Genomic DNA, 20949 nt, shown 5'->3' on the forward strand with positions numbered 1-20949 from the left:
AGTTTGTATTTAACAATTGTCCCAACAAGTTAAATATTAAGGTTAACACCCTGCAGTGTTATTTATTGTGAAATGTACCAGAATATTTTAAATATTATGGTTAAGACCCTACACTTGTATGTAAAATACAAATGTACCAGAGTAATTAAAAACAATTCGGTTAAGACCCCACAACAATATGTAAAATAAAAATGTACCTGACTAACTAAATATTACGTTTAGGACCTTACAATAATATTTAAAATAAATATGTATGTGACTAAATTAAATATTAAGGTTAAGATCCTACAACATTATCTAAAATACTAATTAACCTGACTAGCTTAAATATTCAGAAAAAAAATCACAAGAAAAAAGTAAATTGATTTACATAATGACCATAAAAAACATCATCAAACAAATAAATAAACAGGCCAAAATAAATAATGTCCACATAAAAAAATATGTAATTTAAAAAAAATGTAATTAGTTTACACAGTTGACTGTCATATTACGCTTTTTTTTTTTTTACTGTATTTAAAGAAACAAAATATATAAATATATTTAACAGATATTTGCTTTGCTATCGATATTAGGAATTAGAAAAATGCTAAGTTTAATTTTACAGAATTCCACGTATTGTGAAATTACAGATCATACCCAGCAAAATTGCAGAAAAAAAAGTATTAATTTACGTGTTGACTGTATGAACACAGTTTTTTCTTCTGGCACCCTTGCTGCCAGATTTTTTTTTCTTACCACTTTCTTTTAACCATTTTTTGAACCCATAGTCTTCTACAGTATAATCATGTCCTTCTTGCTTATGAAACAAATCTCAGACCGGCGATTTCACTGATTACCCTCCAACCAGAGAGGATGTAAAAGTAATCACTGAATCGGTGGCATTTGTGTGAAATGAAAATCTGAACCGTTTATTACAATAGAATCTCATAGAACACGAGAGGTGAGCAGATTTATCACTTGAATCCATCAGCTGGTTATATACTAACTTAGCCAAATGGTTGCACATACAAATAATATATCATTTAACTGAATTTAGTTCTGAATTCATCTAAAAATATTGCACCACTTTTCACACAGGAGCTCCCTAAGAAATATGAATGATGCCTCCAAGTGAGCAGTGTCACCCTAAACCAAACAGTTCCCAAACAAACAGCTTATTTTCCTCTTTCACAAGTCTTTACCATTTTGCTGACCTCACCCTTCATCAGATGGATCTTCAGAACAGAGCTCCATCATCCCCATTAGGCTTTCTCTTTCTGTAGTGGTCTGTAACTGTCCCAAACACAGACACTCTGTGGTCCCTAGTCAGAGGAACAACTGGACCTGCAGTTGCTCCATTTGTCCGCTAGATGTCCCTGTTGCTCATATTTACATTCGCTGTGGAGCCGCTGAACGGTAGCAGCATGCAGCGGATCACAGCAGCTGGCTGCTCCCCTGTGCACCTTCAAGATCCTCTTTGTTAACTTTGGCCCTCCATCAGCATTTGATTTCCCTCTAAAGCTTTATTCTGGATATCCCCAACACTGTGCACTCAGTGACCCCCACATAACCTGTGTGTCCTTAACTGATGGAAGTGTACGAGCACACAGAAATGCACCGCTTCATTTCAATCATATTCATAAAACACGAATGGTATTTATCCACTCCATGCGTGAAAAGGACAGAAAACAAAAAAGAAATATTCTTGACAAATCAATGCAACCCTTTGTTTCTCTCTTGCGTAATCGCATCGCCCAGTTTTTACGCGCATTTGACTGAAAAACAGATTTGGCATGTTCAAATGTCTCGTTTTATTTGAGAGCAGGACAGATCTGATTGTCCGAGCGCAGGCTACAACTCGCTGCCCCTCCCTCAGAAACGTCACAGCTTGTGACTATAAAGTATGAGTGAGAGTGGAAAGCGTCTGAGTGTGTGTTGAGGTTGGACTGCGGGAAGATAACAAGAGGCGCACTGGCTCCACGAGCACAAGTGGATGGAAAGAGCCTGCATGCAATGGAGAAACTGAACCAGGGTGCAGAGATCGGCCCGTTGTAAACTAAAGAGAACAAAAAGAAAGAGGAGAGGTGCTTGAATGAGACAAGAGGGAATGAAGAGTATAATTGAGGGTTTTGATGAGGAATTGAGGTTATTTTCCAAAATGGCACGGATTTGCTCCCATGCAAATGCGCATTTTGCAAAGATGACATAGCACTTGAGAAAATGGGATTCCTCCAGGAACAGAACTCACTCACGACCTGAATGAAAAGATAAAAGGGATTCTATTCAAATCGGATTTTTTTTTCTCCTTCTTCTTCTTCTTTTACTTGACAAGTCTCGGTTGTGAGTGAACGCAGAGTGAAATATGAATCTGGGCAAAGCACTTCTGTTTTTCCTCCTCTCAAATTGTGTGACAATGACTTTCTCGCTATCCACTTGCACCACCGTGGACATCGACCACATCAAGAAAAAGAGAGTGGAGGCGGTCCGGGGACAGATTCTCAGTAAACTCCGGATGACCAGTCCGCCTCAAACAACAGGTCCAAGTCAGGTACCGTTTCAGGTTCTGGCCCTTTATAACAGCACCAAGGAGCTCATTGAGGAGCTGGGAAGAGACCGGCAGCAGAGTTGCGGGCAGGATAACACGGAGACTGAGTACTACGCCAAAGAGATTTACAAGTTCAACATGATCAATGGTCCGCCAGAAAACAGTGAGTCTTTTTGTTTTTGCTCGTGAAATATTTGTCTTTCATCGGTTCCCATCCAATAAACTCAAACCGTTTCTGTTCTAGACGCAGGTGATTTAAAGTTTTATTTTGCCTGTGTGCACATTCAGTGGTAGACGCCAAAACTTTATCCAAAACTGACTTGTCCAAATGTATTTACGCACCTAAAAGCAACGGTTTAATCGTGCCACGATGATAATAGTAGTAATAATAATGATAAGGCGACGAAACAATGTCAAAAAGTAGAATGTAATTTTTCCAGCTGCTCTGAAGTCCACTCGTGTCTGTGCAGCTTTTACGCACAGACGCGCCAGTGAGCAGTGGAGCGTCGCGCAAAGGAGAGGGCAAAGTAAACAGTCTAATTGGAATGAGCACCATTCCTCATACATACCTCACACCAAAGCCATGGGAACTCCAGCCTAAGTCTGACACATTCCTAAGCGAGGAAAATTCTCAGGCTGTTAAGTCTAGTATTTATTGCCAACTCCAATACCTCATCTCCATTTTCTGGCCCTGAGTTCCCCAATATTTTTCATCCACTGTTACTCACTTTCTATTTCCCTACTATTTCTTTTCGAGTAGCTCCTTGTTATGATCTTATTCCCTTGTTCATCCATATTGGTATTTCCTGTATAAACTATGGCCCATTGATTGTTCCAGAAATCAGAAGCAGAAGCTCACCGAGCAGCAGATTCTTCCACAGAAAGTTGCCTCTTTTTTTTTATTTTTTAAATGGAGCAGCTGGATCTGTGCCTGTTTTTACGGTCAGAGGCCGGTTGGTGCGTGGTGTTACCAGTTTGAAATCAACAGGTGTTTGTGCTGCGCTGTGACACTGAGCAGAGCTTCTGCCGCTTCCAGCGTAAGCCCTGAATCAAATCCATTTCACAGGTCCCACAAAGTGCTTCTGACATTCAAAATACACAGCTCGGGGTTTATCCACTGGTCAGAGGTAGCCAGAGCTCCCAAAACAAACAGAGGTCTAAGGAGTGGGATCAGTGATGGCCAGGTGCCCAGGACACATCACTGGTCTCTTACTGTAGGCCGTACTGTAGGTGATAATACAAGACGCGGACTTGACTTACTACTGGCAGCACCTTCTGCCCGACAGCTTATCCACGGAAGATATTACTCAAATTAACAGAAGGCGCCAACATACATTAATTAACACTTTTCTCTCCCTTTCCATTATGTAATTTTAAGGGGAGCTGGGCATGTTGCAGTGTGTAGGAACATAATGTCTGTCACCTTGATAATTTTGCAGTGTAGTTCATTTTCATTCCTGCTGGATATAATGACTTTTACATTCACTGTTTTTGGAAGGTGGGAGTGTTTGGGAATATAGTCAAGTTTTTTTTTTTCTTTTCTTTTTTTTTTTCATGCTCAGTTAAGAAGTTAAACAGAAACTTTTCTCTCATACTTGAATGCACCGCTTGCTCCAGACTACTTTGCTAGACGCTACTACTAATGCAAATCAAGGTATTTGCCATTTATGAGTAAACGAGGCAAAGCTGAGACAGGGCAGCGGCTTAGAGCTTCCTTTTGTGGCGCATCAGAGTGTGGCACGACAGCATTTTAGGAATCCACCGACCGACCGTGCCTCGCACACTGGAACGTGCAGTTTCAGTGAAATTTCAAGCCAATCATTGACTCATTGTTGGGTCAGTAAAAAAAAAAAAAAAGAGGACTTGCGCTGAGGACAGCAGGGTATCTGATATATGGGATAGTAGAAAGATGATGTCATCTGCACAAACAGAGACAGAGGTCTTTGGCCTGCGCCCAGAGAAACAGCATCTCTCCAGCTCACTCCCACGCCTTGACCATTTTTGCTTCCTCATCTTTAATCAAGTGGGGAAAAGTTGTTTTTCTTCGCAGCAGAGGTCCGTGGTATTATCTCATCATCTGTTGTGGCCTGTAACAGTCAAGAGTCCACAGTCAGATGAATGAAGGAACTGGACTTTTTAAAAGAAAAATACTGCTCACTAGAACCTTAATGTCTATTTCTAGGGTAATTGGTGAGTGAAACTTTTCCATCGGGGCAAACTAGTTCAAATTCCAGATGCTGCAATTTAAGCAGATAATACAAAACGCCAGCTAATGCATTTCCAAAGAAATTTGTGTCATGCTTTATGAGATCTAGACACCACAGCAGCTGGCTAGCACCTGCCGACTTATGCTTCGTATTTCCTTTGTTTACCTCCTCAAAGCTCTGGAGAGACTGACATCACCGGCTATCCTCTGGGCAAAAGGGCAACCAGAGGTGATTCCTGAGAGCTTTTTTTTTTTATCAGGGAATTCTGTGTCATGAGAGGATCCCAGACACAGGAGGCCTGAGCTGGTGTCAGGTGTTGGTCTGGACCAGGCTGTTAATGCCAGGCTGTCCTGAGGCTGTCTGCACAACTTCGCTTCTAAATCCCTCATTTAAAACCTTTAAAACCCGTCTATGCTCAAATTAATTGAGTGATAATATGCGAATGGAATCAAACGGGCATCATTTTGTTATCCGGGCTTTTATACGTGGCTATAAATGCACTTTTGTTAACGTGTTAATGAGAATATCCCCCAATAAAGCTCTGAATAAATAAATTCTCTAATTGGGATTGGATCTAAGGAGGGTGCGTTATTTCAGTGAATCATCAGGCACAACAATGGGTCTACATAACTGTTTTATAATTGCACATAAAACACAGAATCTTTCATTTCTGAGTGGATTAACTCGTAGAAATTAGGCCTCCGGAGAAGCTTATTGAAATGAACCTGTGCTTTGTGAGAGAGTTTCCAGGCTAAGCTTGTGTCAGCATCCTGACACTCAGTCTGAAGAGCTAACATCTAAAAAATGGAAGGGGTCAAAAAATTAGTGAATGTAGCTCATTTTAATTATACAAGCAATCCCCCTCCACTCACCAACATGGAACAAATTACCTTTCAGACCCTTGGCAAAAATAAGCCATAATGTGAAATCCACCTAAAACCATTGCAATGGGAAAAATGAGGTCATCCAAAAGGAAACCAAAGACTTGATTAGAATTTCAAATCTCCCCTCGAAGTGGGGCTTTCCACCTTCTGTGGGGGAGGTGGTGGGTGGGAGGGGAGAGAGGGGGAGACAGAGTAGTGAGTGAGGGGGAGGAAAAGGCTACTGAGGTTTCCTCCTTATAGATTGTGTGTGGAAACACTGGACAGATATGTGGCTGGGGATGAATGCTGAAAAGGTCACCTATAAATAGGGAAAGTTGAAAGAAAAAACTTTGTGGAAATATCAGATAATGACTGGGAGGACACTGAAATAGGATTATGGGTCAAATGAAGTACAGATACTTGGAGATGTGAAAGTTCCTTTCGCATGACACAGAAACAACTCGACTTCTGAGTTTCCATTTTTCCCGAAAAACTGCCTGAGGTGCAAATCAGCTAAAGGTGCAATGCCCCCTTTCAACCACCAGCAAAATCCTGAGGCTCGGTAATAAAGCTTAAGCTTGAGGTAATAAATTAGCCAAGGCTTGGCTGTAAATGACTGTTTCCACTTGGCTCATAAAAAGTTTGCTATGTGCTTGTTTTGCTCAACACTGCATGTGCTCTGCCTGTTAAAATAATAAACTGTTCAATGGTTTTTATGGTATAAAAAAAAGGGGGAAAGGCTTCAATGCAACAGGAAGCTTTTCAGATAGGATCACAGTGTGGCCGGTTATTTATCTGATTCTGCCAAAGGTCAGCGTGCAATCACACACACACACACATAAAAATGTTAAGGTGCACAGCAAGTTATTGTTCCTCTCGGTGGCCTCGCTGTCGTGATGCTGTCTCCCTCCTCGGCGGTTGCTCAGGTATTGTTCCGCTCCAGCATGTGAGTCCACATGTTCGTGGCTAAAACCTCCGAGTTCCAGGGAATACTTGGCGTCCGTCCGAGCCCTCGGAGCACCTGTTGGGCTCAAGTGCTGGTGGGAGGAGGAGGAGCAGCACGCTGCTGTCCCACTGTAGCCTGCTCCACTACCACATGGGACATTTGGTTTTCATTTCATGACTTCAACTTGTTGCTAACTTGGACTGCACAAAAGTATAAGCAGATGGTTTGGGGTAATGGCCCCGTGGAATGGACTAGAAATAGTTAAAAAAAAAAAGAAAAAAGAAGGTGGAACTTTTGTTTTTATCTGTAAACTATTTAGGGGAATCCTCGGCAAAAAGCTCATCAATAATCAGGAGGTAAACATGTCCACCCTTGGAAGTCAGTGGAGACAGAAAGGGGGCTTTGATAACATGTACACAATGAGGTAACAGCTGAACAATAAAATCTGAGATATTTCACAATGTTTTTTAAAGCCACTGATGAGTCACGATTTTCCACTTTACCTGCAGATGACCTCCCCTACTGCCCCAAGGGTATCACCTCCAAGGTATTCCGCTTCAACGTGTCCGTCATGGAGAAGAACTCCACCAACTTGTTCCGGGCTGAGTTTCGAGCCCTGCGGATCCCCAACCCCAGCGCCAAGAAAAACGAGCAGAGGATTGAGCTCTACCAGGTGTGTGAACTGACCGTTGGTTTCCACTGTTAGCAGAGCACAGGGGGGTTATGTGCTCCACTTCTCTCAGAAGGCCCGTGTAGGTCAGCGAGAAAGATGAAAACATTTATATTAGGGTGTCCAACTCCCTCTCTCCTCTTTTCAAGTGCTGATCATTATTCCATGTGCTTATAGTCAAATGGATTCTACATTAGGTCAAATTTAAGAGCTTGTGCAGCCGTCTTTAAGAAACCCCAGATTACCATTCGGCACTTTTTTTCTTTTCTTATAGCTGTCAATCTCAAAGCAGTTGTCCGTCCATGTTAGATCCAGTCAGGCATATATAGATCTGCCCCCTGCATTTTTGTGTTTATGAGCATTTTTTGAAGTGTGCTAAAGCATACATCTGGTAGATGTCTGTGTGTGGGGTGGCAAGAATAGATTGTTTTTTTTTTTTTCTGTTTCCTCATTAATCTCCCGTGAGAGACTAGGAGTAATGATCAGGTTCCAACATTTCCTGCCAGGGAGACAAGCGTCTCCGGACTGCATACCGCCTCTGAGGCAAGGCTCTGGCCAGCGCTGAATACAGACTGTCAGGCCCTCAGATTGTTTCCAGGGGCCTAGGAGGAGATAGAGGCAGGGTCACCCACCGGGGGAGTAAATGGAGCCGCTCGCTCGCCCCCACACTTTTCAGGCTGGAGCTGATTGGCAGCGGGCTGACGCTGGCAGTCCTCTGGCCCCTCGTTCCCACAGGAAGACAGATTAGATGCTGACAATGTTCAGGAACCTGGTTATCCATGGCGCTGCTGTGGGGCTAAGTGCTCGTACCCACCACCCAAACACACATTTCGCACCACAGATAAACACCTTTGTGCTGCTGCAGATATAAATGTCTCAAAGTTGTATTTTCCTCTGTCGTTTCTTTTTTTTTTGACACGATAACACAGTTAAGACATAAATGCCCTCAGAGGTGCTTTCATCTGAACTGTGTGACACTACATCTGAGAAGCTTAAGTCAAAGTTTGAATGGCTGATGTGAAGGACAGCCAGGTTCTCATTGGCAAGAGGGTAACACGCAGGCATTAACTTGCAAAATGGGGATATCAACACAGGGAGTCACTTTTTCCATGAAGAGTAGACATTTGGCCCAAGGCATCCTGGAGAGTCTGGCTCAGACAGACAGCCTCGGTTCTGTGTGTATATGCGTGTGTGTGTGTGTGTGTGTGTGTAAAAATAAAAGAGTTTATGCAGCTGGGTCACATTTTCATCTTTCCTCACAGATCCTCCAGAAAGATGACCCCAAAGCCAAACAGCGCTACATCGGGGGCAAGAACGTCCTGACCAAGGGAACGCCTGAGTGGGTCTCCTTTGATGTTACAGAGACAGTGAGGGAGTGGCTGATGTACCGACGTGAGTGGGACACCTCGAATTTTCCTCGCATCGCACCTTATTACATATCCTGCCAAAAAAAAAAAGAAAAAAAGTACTGCTTCATTTTTTAAAAAAAGGAAGGATAATGGCCTCAGGGAAAAATGCCATCTCCTTACATCCCCCTGCTCTGGTTTCCCCCCTCAGAGACCAACCTTGGCCTGGAGATCAGCGTGCACTGTCCCTGCCACACTTTCAGGCCTAACGGGGATATCATCGAGAACGCCAACGAGGTGCTGGAGGTCAAGTTCAAAGGTGAGGTTGCAGTTGATCGTTTAAGATGGTTTGGATTTTGGATTTTTGTTCGGTTAAACTTCATTTTAACGAGGTGTAAAGGTTTCAGACTGATGAGCAAGTAGACAAAAGAAGGAAATAAGTTTTTAAAAAGTCGACATTAGTATAAAGTTGATTAGACACTACCTGACAGATTAGATGCTACCACCGACACCGCTCTCGTGCCTGTGCAGTAAATATAAAGCTGTAACTTCATATTTAAGAAACCAAATAGGTGTATATCCTATCCGACAATTCCTAAAAAACAAAAACACTCTCCGTCTTGTTCATTGTGTGTGGAGCACAGGCTCTTTCTTCTTCAGGTTTCCAAGGTTTTCTTCTGTGTCGTCCAGCCTCCGTGTCCAGACTGTGGTCACCGAGTCTGTGTTTGGTCAGCGTTTGTCTCTGCTTTTCATCTCTCAGCCTCACAGCGAAAAGATGTTCAGCCAGTTTGTATTCGCGATCACGAGCCAGATAGCGATTCAGTTTGTTTGACTTGCGTTTGATTTGTCCAATGTTCCAGATAGGCATCTCGTCTTTGTTTGAAACGTTCGGTTTATTCTGATTAGCGTTATTAAGGCGCCGCTGGTTTCTTTGGATGATTTGCATTAGTGGGTCTCGAGACTAGTTGATTCAAGGGTTTTTTTTTCAGATGTTAGTTTGCAGTGCTTGTTTTAGGTGTTTCAGAGATTTCATAATGACCAGTTTTCTTCCTGTAATGTTTAACGTGGCAGCACAAAGCTCTTAACATCTTGTGCTCGTACTAATGGCAGCGATTGGACGTGTAGATTAAACTTTAATCTGCTAACTGTCTCACCCCTCTTGTTTTAGTGCTTGTACAGGCTGATTTCGGTTACCTGAGGCGCTGCTTTTGAGCTCTGAATGAGAATCTAGCTATACCACAACAACACAATGCTCTCCTTATTACAAAAGTTGCTTTCAGTCCAGTCATCAAAATGTTCCTCTCGCAGCGATACCCATCGAGGTCTTTTTGTTAAGATAATGGCTTTCCTTTCTAAGAGGAAGAGAGAGACACAGAGCATGGGAATACAATCGATCTGGTATCTCACTTAACACTGGGGCCCCCGGGCCCTCGGTCCTGGGAACACTCCTGACTGGCTTGGCCACAAGGAATGTGCTGCCACGGCGCTCAGACGTTTGGCCCCAAATTAAAGAGGGCCGTACACATCCACCAGCAGCATCTCTCCTGAGATATCCACTGCTTTAGCTATCAGGGATAGATTGGATGAGCAGACACAGGCCCAGGGGGGAGAACGGAGGAAGTTAGAGGGACCGGTGTTAAATACAGAAAGGGATGAAAAGCAAAGCCAGAAGCGAGTGAAGCCGAGCCTTATGTAAAAGGTTACAGTCGACGACACCGATTCAAAATAAACCGCGCTTCCGCTGAAATCAGCTCTTGAAGAACAGGCATCTTTGTGCAAAGGTTTTTGTTCTTGGCGTCCTCCAGACTAAGCGACTTCCTCCCGCAGGTATGGAAATGGACTATGACGAGCAGAGCCGTGTGAAAAAACAGAAGGAGCAGCCGTACCCCCACCTCATCCTCATGATGCTGCCTCCCCACAGGCTGGATGCCCAGTCCTCCTCCCGCAGGCGCAAGCGGGCACTTGACACCAATTACTGCTTCAAGTAAGGCCCGTTTCCAAGCACCGGAAAACGCCATGCACTGTTGTACTGTTCATTGTCTTTAACCTTGTAAAATATCATTTCTCTGGCCTCACATGCGCTGCCAAGCTCAGAAATCTGACCCCTGCGCTGCTTCGAATGTTGCAAATGAATGGCCTTGCAGACAGGGGGTTATGTTGTCAAGTTGTACACAAGTCGCAGCGGCATCACATGAGAATATCAGTTTCCTCAATAAGACGACAGGGAAGAAGCGAACGTGGGCACAGAATACACAGCTTGTTAATCACTCAGAGGAGCATGGCAGAGGTATTAGCTGATAACAAGTCAGGATCTGTCCCGGCTCTAGCAAACGCTACCTCCTCTTACACGCCGTCTCCTCGGCTCTGGATTTCCTCTGTCAGACTGACAGGCAGTACCAAAGACACCTGGGCTGACTCCAAGAGGGAAAATAAGGGCACACCTAAGAGTGGAATTTCTGCACGTCTCTCTCATCTCACACTGAGGCTATAGGGTGGAAAATGTATACAACTCTTAAAATTGTGTGTCATCCATGACATCCAGATCCTGTCTCTCCTCTCTTGTCCGCAGCAATTACGAGGAGAACTGCTGTGTGCGACCACTATATATTAATTTCCGGCAGGATCTGGGCTGGAGGTGGATCCATCAGCCTGAAGGGTACTACGCTAACTTCTGCTCCGGTCCCTGTCCTTACCTACGCAGCGCAGACACCACCCACAGCTCGGTGAGTCAAAGAGCAGCAACGCTTTAAAATCTGTTTGGATGATGTAGTTCTAGATCCTCACCTTCTCTCTCTATCTCTACTGCTACAGCTGCTGAGCCTCTACAACACCCTGAACCCCGAAGCGTCCGCCTCACCCTGCTGTGTTCCTCAGGACTTGGAGCCCCTCACCATCCTCTACTACGTGGGTCGCTCCCCGAAAGTCGAGCAGCTCTCAAACATGGTCGTCAAGTCCTGCAAGTGCAGCTAAAACTTGGGGGGGCTTCGGGGAGGGGCCCGGGCGAGAGACACGGGATGCGACGGCTCAAAGCACTACTCAGAAGCGGGTATGAGGAATTAAAGTGGACAGGGTACAATTTGTCCTCCATGAGTACCTCCTTCCCCCACCCCCTCCTGCTTCAGCCTTTGCCCAAGCTCTCTCTCAAGAAAAGAAAAAAAAAAAAAAATGCAGTCCACCACTTTGCTCACGATCATTGGCAGCATTTAACTAGAAGACTTGTCAGACACCACTTCACCAACAGCGCTCTCGAACCCATCAGACCTCTTGTTGAATTGCCTTTGACATCAGTGTTTCTCCTGTTGTTTGTTTGTTTTTTATATATATATTCCAGCATTTTGAAGAGCCTGAATCTCACGTGAATATTGGTAATCGAAGCCTGTTTTCACTAAAAGAGGAACAGAACAATAATTGTCTTGCTATGACCAATGCATTCTCAAGGACATTAAATAATTGCAGCCAAAAAAAAAAAAAAAAAAAGAGAGAGAGAGAGAAAATGCCAGAGAATGCAGACTAAAACTCAGCATGCGTCAAAGAGGGTATCATAAAAAAATGATTGTTTGCTGAGAGCAAACACATCTCTGGGCTCTCTGACACACACACGGGACACGTTTGAATGTCCAAGCTGGAAACTGACGCTGTGCACGCCGCAGCTCCCTACAACACTGTTTGTTTAGGATTAAATGCTGTTGAATAAAAAAGATCTTAGGAAGAAGAAAAAAAAAAAAAAAAGAAAACATGCTGGAAACCGATCTTTATTTCAAAGTAGTATTTCCATGGTTATGTTTACCTCTGTAATGCAACAGGATGGTGATTCCAGGGATTGTTTCGTTTTAAAAGTGAAGCCTTTCTGTTGTATGAGATGATGTATGTCACTAAGTGAACTTAACTAGATCACAAACTGTAAATGTTTTTTTTTTCTTATTACTCTTGGAAACACTTTTTTTTTTTTTTTTTAATTAAAAAATGGACAGTTGGAGAGATTTGTTTTATTTTTCATTACTGTCGGAGTTTCTTTTTGTTCTGAGCGGTTATTCTGAACGGAAATAGGGGGATTTTTAATGATCACAGTGAAGAAATCAAAGAACAGAAACATTTACTGACACAGTCGTCGTACTTTAATGTTTTTCTAGGCATTCAGTTCAGTGTTGTTTGCTACAAACTGCCTAAATTGTTCCCAAAAAGTCGTACATTTCCATGCGTGTATATTGTAAACAATAAGGAACAGAACAAATTACAACATTGTACTGGAAACAACGTTGTACCACCACAGTAGATTACGCACATTGATTTGGATCCTGCTGTCGGAGTAATACAGCATGCAACTGGCCTCAGCGGTAATAAAATCCACGACATGTAACTGAACATCGATCGCACGTTACAAAAACAGCCACCGTCACTTTAGTTTTAAAACCAGCTCTGTTGTACTGCATCGAAAACTACAATCTGTGCAAAGTCACACTGATGATAGTCACCAGCTGATATGAGAAAGTCATGCACAAAATTCAAGTATTTCAGACCAAGTCATCATAAACATATGGTAAATGTACTCACGTAAAACAGAGATACTTTAGTCTATTAACACGCCCTGAGCGAACTCGCTATATGGTCCCAAGGAACAGAATATACACAAGGATATTAACCTGCTGGTGCAGCATTTACCATCATTAGAAGTCTGCGCATAACCATACTTCATCTTTATGTTATGCTTTGAGCTACAGAAATGGTCAAAAAGACCTCATGAAGGAGATTTTACAGTACATAAATACTGATGCAATGACAATAAGTTACTTAGCAAAACAAAAATATTCAATTTGGTCCATCCAAGAGGAAACAATATCAACATCTCAACAGTTTACAGGAATATTCAGAAGCCAACTGCACTCTTGACATAAAACATCGCTGCAACAGTGTCACGTCATCCTCGTAAATAGGCAACAACCAATCATGTACAAGCTCTAACGATCAGAATCTCCTCATCAAGCCAGCGAGAGAAAAAGGATGATATACTTCAACACGTCGTTAGGTGAAGGGCAGAGGGTCTGATTTGGCAACTGTTTGGCGTCTAAACGCTGCGAGCCGCACATGAAAGCAGCTTCTCTGAATGCTCACTATTCAGTAAGACGAGAAGCTGCTCAGGCAGTCTCCACAATACTTGTCAGTCTCTCCTTACCAAAACCCCTCAGCTCACCTGTATTTAAAAAAAAAAAAAATCTTTTTAGAAGAAATAATCTACATGTATGGCCGCGGGTGCACATGCCACTGCCTGAGCAAAGAATGAAACACTGAATCCTGCAGTTAAAATACCAACAGGGCTTGAAGAGCCATCTGCTGAAGGCTATCTGTCAGTGAAATCTTCCTGTGGCATCAATAGCATGGAGAGAATGAGGGCGGGCAACTGTCGGGATATAGACTGATTGTAGCCAAGGGCGATGAAGAGGGGGGGGAGGGAGAGAGAAGGAGGAGCTGCGCAACAAAATCCCAACCTGCGTCAAAGCTGGGCATTCCTGGCCTGGCAGACTATCCCCTGGCATGTCTGTGGCTGTATCACAGAGAAATTAATAGGACCCGGTTCAGTGTTTGGCATACTTTGATCTGTTGTCCTTTCCCAGAATATACCTCTGTGAGATGTGGTTACATGCAGAGACACCTGTCGGGCCTGCAAAGCGGCAGGACGTGCCTCTGGTCGCCTTCGTGTCATCTGTGAGCCGGCTCCTGGCCCTGGAACAGCTTGCGGTACACGGACAGACCTGGCACACAACAGATGAACAAAAAAAAAAGCATTAGAAAGACGTACAAAGGCGGTCAAAGGTCTTCCATCTGTGCGCACAAATAGAACTGTTTATGACCAATCTGAAAACCCCTGTGGTGGATGTTCTGTGGATAATTATTCACGGTCAAGGTGGCCACCAGCTGATCCGCTCAGTCAGCTCAGTGGCTCGTCTTTTGTCTGACTGCTCCTTGGCTTTCGGGCCCCCTCGCCCCCTCGCCCTATCGCCTGGCACGTGGCCAGGCATCCAGTAGAAAAGGCATTCCAAGTACAGTTAGAGCTGCCGTGTTTGTGCTCCCAAACAGTATTCCCTTTCATTCCCTCCCTGCGCACTGTTTGTTTTGGTGCTCTTTTACACTGTGGGGCCTGACTGAGCTGGAAAACGAAAACATCTCCCCGACTTCCAATCCGATGACATGACCGCTGGAAGTGGCTTCCTTCAGCTCAGCACAGGAAAGATAAAAAAAAAAAAAGGGACAATATTCGCTCTTACACATCGCACTCCGAATGACACCGAAACGATGATAAAGCCTGTACAAACACAGCCATCTACTGTAACTGATTACTAATTAACACTTCTTGCACCGTAGTAACAACACGCACTCAATTTTATCTGCTAATAAAACACCTACACAAGTACAGCTTAAGGGAGTGACTCAGTGACAAATCAAACATCCAGTAACTTACATAATTCCTCTGAAAAAAAAAAAAAAAAAAGGGATGTCGGCCAATAACTACCCTCCTTTCCCAATAACACACCACACGGTCTTATTTTGATAGAGAGAGGCCAAAGCTATCCGTCCTGACATGATCAGACTCCCATTAAAATGGCACAAGTGCAGCATTCATTTCCCTCTCAAACTCCGGCAATAAATCTCCTCACAGTCACCAACTGTGGAGCCCTGAGAACTTCAAGGAAACTTCAAGGGAAGCATTGTAAAACACATGTGGCCGATATAATCTGGTTCTGTAAGCGTCGGTGGGTCCTCGTCGAGATCCTGCCCTCATGTCATGTCAAAAATCAACACAGATGAAGAAGTCGGGGTGGGCGGGAGGCTGAGCAGGAGAAAAAAAGTTTTCAGGGGATAAAGGGAGAGTTGTACGAGCAGAGAGAGAGAGGAAGAGATTAAGGGAGCGCACAAGAGAGAGATAAAGGGGGAGTGTGATTAATGACGGCTGACAGCTGATCATAGAGAATGCTCTCCATTTGGACTCGCTCTAACTGCCTGTCAGAGTCAATCAGGGGAGCTCAGTCATCTCGCCGCAAAGGTACACTGGGCAGGCAGAAAGACCTGATGCACTTCTAAGCTCCACAAAGGCTGTGCCCCTTCTAATAACACCCCCCTTCCCCACCTTCAAAACACCACAGTGAGTCTCTGTTCGACTCCCTGTCCCCAGTCCTCGGTGCATGGGTAAACCTGCCCCGCTAACTGGTTTCGTTTCTTTCTTTCTTTCTTTTTTTTTTTGAGTCAAAAGTGAAGCGCGGCCCCCACCCTGTGCACCCTGAACGACGGAAAAAATGCATTCATGAAATTCAGAAGCTGCTCCCAAAGGATCCAGTTACAGTAATTGATGAGTTTATAAGATGTTTGTTAACCTAAGCCAGCTTTCATAGTTTGGGAGCGCAGAGAAGAGGCAGAATGAAAAGAAATATTCTGATCACAGACACATGGACAGGTTTTTTTTTTTTTTGGATGTGAGTTTGTGTGGGGTCGACGCACAGCTACTGTATTTTTTCCAACGAGCTGATCTCCACGTTTGGCTCGGCCGCCACACCGACATGATGTGAGAAACGGTACGGTTTTGCTAACGCTAATGTATAGTACGTCTCTGGAAAAAGCCCCCTGATCAGACAAACAGATGTGTGCATAAGCGCAAACTGCTTAATGTCACAGTTGCTGCAATAAGCTCAACACTTCGCTCAGGATGGAACGGGCTGTGGAAACAAGGCAGGATGACAGGGCACACGTGAGTGCATGAACCCACAGAGCCTGAGTTGCATTTGTCATCCTCTTGCGCGAAGTGTGATTTCTTTCGGTACGGCTTTTGGCCCCGTGGACGGTAATTACGACTGCATGGGAACGGCCAGCAGATGGGAATGCCCGAACCGTTCCCATCACTGGATCTCATTACAAAAAAATATAAAAGTTGCCTTCGCTGTTACGCGTCTTTAACCTTCAACGGTAATCTGACCTCTGCTCTTGGACACATGTAGAATATACAGTGCAAAATTACCAAAATGGAAATTCTGTTTGTGCCCATCCAGCTCTGGCTGCTTCAGCTCTTCTTGGCAGTAACTCTCGGGAGAACTGTGGCACAAGGTATTGTAATATAATAACCAATAAAACTTCTTCTAATAAGGCTGTGATTAAAGTTTGGATCCTTTTTTTTTTTATTATTGTGACAATGCTGTGACTTCTTACAGCGTCCAAAATGCATCATGCACACAACCGAGAGAGCGAGCTGGGTAAAAATACCCAGTGGTGCTTATCAGTCCTCCATGAGGAATGTCCACTATGCCTGGCTGTAATCACTGACACTGGCATACAGAGGGTATAAATCCCCCCCCAACCCCACCCGTCCCAGGACCACAGCACAGTACTAAGCGTATGCAGAAGCGCATTATCAAACCCACCTGTTTTACCGCAGATGGCCTCGTAGACCACCTGCTGGCCGCTGGACACGCTTCCACTGGCTGAACTCTCCGAGGACGTCTGCCTGTTAATCAGACAAAGAGAGAAGTGTCCGTGAAGACCCAAAACGATCATTCCCCCGAAGGGTCACGCAGAGACGAACTGTATTTCAAAGCTCATCTCCACAAGCTGTGGGACAGAAACCTGAATAAATACATAAATATAACAGCTTCTGACAGCATGTGATTGTTTAAGCCTGTGTGTGTGTGTGTGTGTGTGTGTGCACAATGCCCGACCAGCCATCCTCTGACAGGAGAAAAGTGCAGCCAATTTCAAATAGTTGCTCTTTGTGTGCAGTCAGCGGAGGCCGAGTGTTTACTGAGAGCCTCTCGAGAGCTATTGTGACAAGAAGGGGAGAAATTCCTGCTCCTTGTCCTGGGTGATGTGATTGTTGCACTGGAAGGAATATTGAGGTGATTACTGTGTCCACACTGGCCTCCCTGCACCGGCTGCCTGTTTATTGTCGCTTTGGTTTTTAAAACTTTGCAGGTTTAAGGCCTTACGCTGCCAATCCTCTACTTATATTGAGGATCTACTAACCCCTCACGAGCCTGGACCTCATCTTAGATCAACAGATAGCGGTCTTCTGGTCATTTCCAGAGCCCGACTGGTCACAATACTTTTGCAATCCCCAAGTCTGAAATGACTGCTGAGATTAGAGTCGATCACAAATCTAATCTTTTTTAGAAGCGCTTTCATATCTGTGTGATTTATCTTTAATCTCGTGATTTATTGTTGTTTTATTGTTGTTGTATTCTTGTCTTATTGTTGTTTTTAGTCCTTATATGAAGCGCTTTGGAACACAGTGCTTGAAATAAAGCTTATTATTATTAATATCAGTAGAGCTATATGCTGGCCTGTGGACAAAAAGGAACTTACACATACTGTAGGTTGAATGGTGAACACAGTAGTATATTTATTTAACAGGGCTTCATACTTGAGTCTGAAGATCACAGACGAGGAATTACACAGCCCTTTTCACATAATCAGACAGCAAATACAGTGTTTTCACAGAGAAAACCATTACAAGAGCTACTGGAGCATAGAGCAGGAGCAGACACGTCTGTAACCTTATACATTAAATCTGTTAAGCATTTTTTTTTTTTTTAGGGGGAACAATAAATAAAGCTTAGCTGGCATTAACCTCTCGCCCCAGAACAGCAGCTTGCCAAAGGAGCATTAATAAGGTAATGAGGGTACACACTGCCTCCTTGTAAGGGGCTGCACAGTTGTTCTTTCATACCATTACACAACCACAAATAGAACTGGCCCACTTTGAGCATGGCATACCTCGACAGGAAGCAACCCCTTTCATATTGAGAGTGGAAGGGGGGGAAGAAAAAAAAAACTTGACCTCTGGGTTCTTCACATCACTTTCTTTGTCAACAGTCTCTCACTCTGTCACTTTGAGAGCCAGACAGCGGCCAGGAGCGCTGCAGGTGAGAACCGATTCGGAACTCGCAGTATGTAGAGACGATACACAAGCCCAGAGTCGAACATTTCACGCCGCTCGCACGGAGCCCACGTCCTTGTGTAAACGTACCTGATGCGCAGCTTCGCTTTTCTCGCGCACCCAGGTAGTTAGTGCGTCTTAATGTTAACTCCGACTGACCAAAGGGGATAAAGTTTAACCATAAACACACGTTTGGCAGCTCCTGTGTGTATACAGTATCCCGTGAAAATAACTACTGTTGTGGCTGATTAATAGGGAGTGAAAGCAGCGGCGAGGCTGACATTAATGGCGCTGCTGTAATTGTCACCCTATTAGTAATGCCACACGACAGCCCGGGTTTCCGTAGTTACAGCTGCGACTAACCAAACCTTGCAAACAAAATACCAAACAGGCTCATTTATTTGTGTTACAAATTGCTCCTTTCAAAGCCTTCACTGAAGTCATACCACTTTGAGTTCTTGCAGCCCCTCCAGTTGGCAGCTGTGGTATGTTGATAGAGGAGAGAGAGCCCTGCCCTGTTGAGCACGATACCAACGTGCTGCACATTTGCTCCCAGCAAGTGCGCTGTATGTTAGCCGAGCCCGAAAATCAGAGGCGCTGTCACTCAGAGGGTTTGCCAAGGTCTATTCAGCTGTACTTAAAAGTGAATGCTGACTAGTCACTTAGCCCAATCACTGGACAGGAGTCAAGCTGACTGAATGGCCCTCTTGTAGGGTTGCAAGCCTCCAAACAGAGGAAACTGCTTGGCTGTATCAACTGAAATCTTCCCTCCTCTTCTAAACAAGATCAAAAAGCGAATGCCATTCTGGTAAATAGATTGGGCTAACAACTGTCGGCGGTCATCACGGCTGCGCTGCTCAGGCTAAAGTCACGCTGGTATATTTGTATCAAGCAACATTTTTGCAGTTGGCTAGAGGAAGGTGTTTGGAGGGCTGGATAACCTTGAACTGTTTGAACACACCCAGCACAGTGATTCTATTATAAGTTGGAGGGGCTTAGGCCTACGCTGGGATGCATTTCAGATGTGCCTCAATAACAGAGGTATTGAGTTGCCCCTAAAATGAGCGCTGGAAATAAAGGGAAGCAACTTATTATCCCACCATTTTCTGCAAACAATCATCTCCTTTCTCCTGGACGGAGTTTACTTTTCGCTGTCATTCTTTCTTTTCCCCTCTCTCTTTATTCTTTCTTTTCATTGTTTCCATCAGCGCATTTTTGGTCCTGAAGCTTCCGTTTTTCCCACACTCTCCCCTGTCACACTGGTCGACCACAAAAATGCAGGACAGAGGAGAGTGTGAGGGGGCTCTGGAATTCCACATGCAGAGGGTAAACACGGCAACTGCCAGGAAGACACACACACAGGAGCAAACACGGCACCTACCCGGCTGCCCTAACCTATTCTACACAACCCCGGCGCTGCACCCCTGCCCTCTTAACTCTTTACTCGCCGGGTACAGTTTGTCCGCTCGAGCGGGATGACTGAATGCAACGCGTCAGCAGAGCGACGGCTTCTCTCGGCGCTCCGTCAGCAGGCCTGCAAAGCTGCAATGAATGAATTAAGTCACACGGAGAGGCGGACTGTCAGATCTTTGGATGATTCACTTTCTTTAAGGGCTTAACTCAAACGCTGTAAAAACAGTCTGTGTTCCGGTCCAGTTGTGTCCTTTCCCTCTTACACATGAAACAAGTGTGAAGAGCCCTTCAGCACTGCAACAGCGTGCTTTAAACAAACAATCAGCCCCTGATCACAAAGGTTTGCTGTTGTTGTGTAATTTGGCCAGATGTTGCAGTAATAAAGTCATAAAATAAGTGAGGGAAATAGCTGGCAGTTCAGCCCAGTTTCACTCCTTTCCTTTTATTTTTCCTTCTGTACTCTTCAGCTTATCTCCAAACCAAACAGGATTTAAACGGCGCTCGGAGCCCAGGCCCTTCCACTGAACCACGCTCTGTTTACGGTTCAGGCAGAAATCAGGCCTGTGATGAGGTTGTTTACTGAACAGGCAGATACACCCTGCGGCCAAAAGACTGGGAGCACTCTGCTACACGCATATTCTAACTCTCATTAGCATTAGCCGTGTCCTCTTGAACTCACCGATCCCATGAACCCTATCTCACTCCGAGAGCGGAGGCCAGAGAATGCCACCCCGCTGCACTTAATGTGCGATAAATTACATGGCGACTTTGTTAAACTTGCAGCCGCATTTAATATAAACAACACGAGGAGTAAATACACTGACTCATGTGCGAGGCTGGTCTTACTTGATGAGGCGCTTTGTTGCCGTTTTCCTGGTGTGACCCTCCCGGGCGCTGCTGGGTGGCTTCGGAGCAAGAGCCGGGCTGACGCAGGTCTGGATGTGGCTGTGGCCGTGGCCGTGATTGGGCCGAACGTGAAAGCCAGATGGAGGGCAGCTGGATGATTTCGTGGGAGCCTGGGTGTGTGGAGCACTTGTCTGGTCGGGAAATTGAGCCTGAGAAAC

At 44.6% G+C, this 20949-nt stretch overlaps 2 protein-coding genes across 3 annotated transcripts in view; one reads left to right on the plus strand and one right to left on the minus strand.

Annotated features, from left to right (window-relative positions):
• The first annotated feature begins 1910 nt into the window (after positions 1-1910).
• tgfb3 (transforming growth factor, beta 3) lies at positions 1911-12288 on the plus strand. Its single transcript, XM_008282827.1, has 7 exons — positions 1911-2690; positions 7053-7216; positions 8476-8605; positions 8771-8878; positions 10387-10543; positions 11129-11282; positions 11371-12288. The coding sequence occupies exons 1-7, from the start codon at positions 2345-2347 to the stop codon at positions 11527-11529; spliced, it is 1218 nt and encodes a 405-aa protein (XP_008281049.1). The 5' UTR covers positions 1911-2344; the 3' UTR covers positions 11530-12288.
• A 363-nt stretch (positions 12289-12651) lies between these two features.
• ttll5 (tubulin tyrosine ligase-like family, member 5) overlaps positions 12652-20949 on the minus strand; it is a 53002-nt gene continuing 44704 nt past the window's right edge. For both annotated transcript variants that reach the window (XM_008282815.1, XM_008282806.1), the window contains 3 exons: positions 20732-20940; positions 16962-17044; positions 12652-14306 (listed from right to left, as the gene is read on the minus strand). In XM_008282815.1, the coding sequence (XP_008281037.1) occupies positions 14254-14306; positions 16962-17044; positions 20732-20940 (345 nt within the window). In that variant the 3' untranslated portion in view covers positions 12652-14253. The remainder of the gene's footprint in view (positions 14307-16961; positions 17045-20731; positions 20941-20949) is intronic.

This window comes from Stegastes partitus, unplaced genomic scaffold (assembly GCF_000690725.1).
Source record: "Stegastes partitus isolate 25-593 unplaced genomic scaffold, Stegastes_partitus-1.0.2 Scaffold8, whole genome shotgun sequence".
In the NCBI taxonomy this organism is placed as follows: Eukaryota; Metazoa; Chordata; class Actinopteri; family Pomacentridae; genus Stegastes; species Stegastes partitus.

What these genes read in the sequence shown, in the direction of transcription:
- tgfb3 (XM_008282827.1), top strand. Translation starts at nt 2,345, where the DNA reads ATGAATCTGGGCAAAGCACTTCTGTTTTTCCTCCTCTCAAATTGTGTG. An exon ending in GGAGTGGCTGATGTACCGAC is followed by an intron (nt 8,606 to 8,770) that starts GTGAGTGGGACA and finishes TTCCCCCCTCAG; the next exon opens with AGACCAACCTTGGCCTGGAG. An exon ending in GACACCAATTACTGCTTCAA is followed by an intron (nt 10,544 to 11,128) that starts GTAAGGCCCGTT and finishes TCTTGTCCGCAG; the next exon opens with CAATTACGAGGAGAACTGCT.